General features: G+C 39.1%; 1 protein-coding gene across 2 annotated transcripts; it reads left to right on the forward strand.

The window, feature by feature from the left end:
* The first annotated feature begins 205 nt into the window (after positions 1 to 205).
* Positions 206 to 1,646, forward strand: LOC119524211 (palmitoyltransferase ZDHHC20-like). 2 transcript variants are annotated; one of them, XM_037822856.1, is made up of 2 exons: positions 206 to 1,287; positions 1,366 to 1,646. In XM_037822856.1, the coding sequence occupies exons 1-2, from the start codon at positions 228 to 230 to the stop codon at positions 1,371 to 1,373; spliced, it is 1,068 nt and encodes a 355-aa protein (XP_037678784.1). In that variant the 5' UTR covers positions 206 to 227; the 3' UTR covers positions 1,374 to 1,646. The 2 variants fall into 2 exon arrangements, with proteins under 2 accessions (XP_037678784.1, XP_037678782.1); XM_037822854.1 differs by having other exon boundaries at positions 206 to 1,637.
* The last annotated feature ends 1,413 nt before the right edge of the window (positions 1,647 to 3,059 follow it).

A 3,059-nucleotide genomic window follows, 5' to 3' on the forward strand; every position in this document is an offset into this window, starting at 1 on the left:
CACCTATTAAAACTTTAAATGTAATAACTCTTTTGTTACGGTAAAAGCAAAGGGTAGGCCCCCTGGAAGCCCGGCGCGGGACGGGGTGGGGCCTGGGGTGTGGGGTGGGGTAGGGTGGGGGCGGGACCGGGATGGCCACGGCGAGGGGCGGAGTGTCGGCGGCGCCTCCGCCTTTTGCTTCTGAGAGCGGTTCCTTGGGCGCTGGGCGCGGCCGCCGGCAGCAGAGCATGGCGCCGTGGACGGTCTGGCGCTGCTGCCAGCGTACGGTGGGCTGGGTGCCGGTACTCTTCATCGCCTTCGTGGTGGGCTGGTCCTACTACGCGTACGTGGTGGAACTGTGCGTGTTTACTATTTCTGGGAATGGAGAAAATGGAAAGGCCGTTGTTCACCTTGTGGCTTTCCATTTGTTCTTTGTTATGTTTGTATGGTCCTATTGGATGACAATTTTCACATCTCCCGCTTCCCCCTCCAAAGAGTTCTACCTGTGCAAAGCTGAAAAGGAACGTTATGAAAAGGAATTCAGTCAAGAAAGACAGCAAGAAATTTTGAGACGAGCTGCAAGGGACTTACCTATTTATACCACATCAGCTTCAAGGACCATCAGATATTGTGAAAAATGTCAGTTGATTAAACCTGATCGTACGCACCACTGCTCAGCATGTGACTTATGTATTCTTAAGATGGATCATCACTGTCCTTGGGTGAATAATTGTGTGGGATTTTCTAATTACAAATTCTTCCTGCTGTTTTTATTGTATTCCCTATTATACTGCCTTTTCGTGACTACAACAGTTTTACAGTACTTTTTAAAATTTTGGATGAATGAACTGTCAGATACACGTGCAAAATTCCACTTGCTTTTTCTTTTCTTTGTGTCTGCAATGTTCTTCATCAGCATCCTGTCACTTTTCAGCTATCACTGCTGGCTGGTTGGAAAAAATCGAACAACAATAGAATCATTCCATGCACCCACATTTTCATATGGACCTGATAGAAATGGTTTCTCTCTTGGATACAGTAAAAATTGGATACAAGTCTTTGGTGATGAAAAGAAATATTGGCTACTTCCAGTATTTTCAAGCTTGGGTGATGGTTGCAGTTTTCCAACTCGCCTTGTTGGGATGGACCCAGAACAAGCTTCTGTTACAAGCCAAAACGAATATGCCAGAAGTGTTGGATCAAATCAAACCTTTCCTATCAAACCACTTAGTGAATCAAAAAACCGATTATTGGACAGTGAATCTCATTGGACAGAGAATGGATCTGAAGAAGGCAGCATCAGATCAGGGACAAATAACCATGTTACAGTGGCAATAGAAAATTGAGTACCACTTGTTCATAACTAACCATTTGAATAAGAGCAAGGATTATAAAAACGCATTATGAACTGATATTTTCAGTTTCATTTGGAAAAAAGTGATCAATGAAATGAAATAATGAGAGTATAAAAGAAGATATATTTTTTAACAAAGGAAGCCTTTGTACAAATTGCTGGATCCACAGAAGGACTACTCCAGAGCAGGAAGATGCCTTAATCTTAAATGTCCATGTGTGCAACATTGACTTACAGCTACAAAAGTGACTTAATTTTACTTTGGAAATAATACTTACCTTTTATGAAATGGTATAACATGAGCGCTCAATCACGTTTTACACAGCATATGTATTTTTTTTACCTGAGTTACATTATTAGAGGTTTTTTTAGTTTCCATATAAATTTTCACTCCAAAATCACAAGCTGAAAAGTTGTCTTAAGTGAAGTATATCTACGGCAGTATGGTGGACGTGAATAATAATATCTGAATCTATTGCTTGTACTAGTATAAGGAAAAAAGAAAATAACTCCTTTTTTAATTGGGTGTTTGCTAATTTATAATTACTGTTTTATACTCAACATTTTTAATAAAGTTTTTTTTATTGTTGACTATAAACTAACACTCAGAAGGATTCATATATCTAAATATAATCATTTAAACCATAGAATACATTTGTATAATTCATTGAAGGCTTAGTTATATGTAATAATACAGCCATGTAGTGTAGTGGATGCCCAAGGCTTAAAGGAAACTTGGCAATATAGGAAATATTTTGCGTTCTCTTTGCTTTTTAATTACTTTTCTGTTGAACTTTCAGTGCCCAGAAAGTGCCCATATAAGTATCCTCAGGGTAGAATGTAAAGTGCTGCTGAGTTGGGTCTTTCAAATTTCAGTTAAGATAATTACTGAAAATTACTCTGAAACTTTTTACAGTAATCCTGTAACAGCTTAAACAGTGGCTTAAAACTGTAATTTGAACTAGGGAAAGCACGGTTTAGAATGATACTACTCTCGGGACAGAAATTCTAATCAGAGTCATTTAAATACTCCCCAGTCCCTGAGAAGTCGGATTCTACTCTTAAAGCAAACTTTTAAATTTGAGTTCCTCTAACAGCATCCCCTTTCTGCCCTTTTTCCTTTTAAAATCTAGTTTAAGTGACAGGAATTGTTGCATTAATTCTAAAGAAAAGTACGGTATCCTATAAAAGACAAACAATATAGAAACATTGCTCCTCATTTATACTGTTTGGTCAAACACACAGAAACCAGAATGATTGTTTCCAGTAGATGAGTAGAGATAAATCTTGACCATTAAGCATGTGCATAAGTGTCAAAGGCTGTAGTTTACTCACCTGTCAAAGAAGCGGGGGTGGGGTGGGGTGGGAAAGTACTATGAATGAGTGAGACTGGATGGCTTCTAACATTCTGTGATTCCTAATTTTCCAAAGCAACTTTACTTTTCACTCATCCAACAAAATTCTTAGAGTACCTCTGTATGCCAATCACTATACTAGGCAAAGCAAAGGGAAAACATATCTAAACTAAGATTCTGACTCATACCCGAGGCCTACATGGTAAGGTGTTAGTGGTCTGTCTGCCAGTCAGGAAGCAATTAAAGCTTTCAAAAGGGAAGGCACTTCTCCCTTGTTCCTCAAGAATCAGGTCTAAATCCTGGAAGCTATTCTGTAAATGGAATTTTCTTTTCCCATTGAAACCCATTTAGGGTGCTTAGAAGGTTCTTGG

The sequence above is a fragment of the Choloepus didactylus genome, chromosome Y (genome assembly GCF_015220235.1).
Source record: "Choloepus didactylus isolate mChoDid1 chromosome Y, mChoDid1.pri, whole genome shotgun sequence".
NCBI lineage: Eukaryota > Metazoa > Chordata > Mammalia > Pilosa > Megalonychidae > Choloepus > Choloepus didactylus.

What these genes read in the sequence shown, in the direction of transcription:
- LOC119524211 (XM_037822854.1), top strand. Translation starts at nt 228, where the DNA reads ATGGCGCCGTGGACGGTCTGGCGCTGCTGCCAGCGTACGGTGGGCTGG.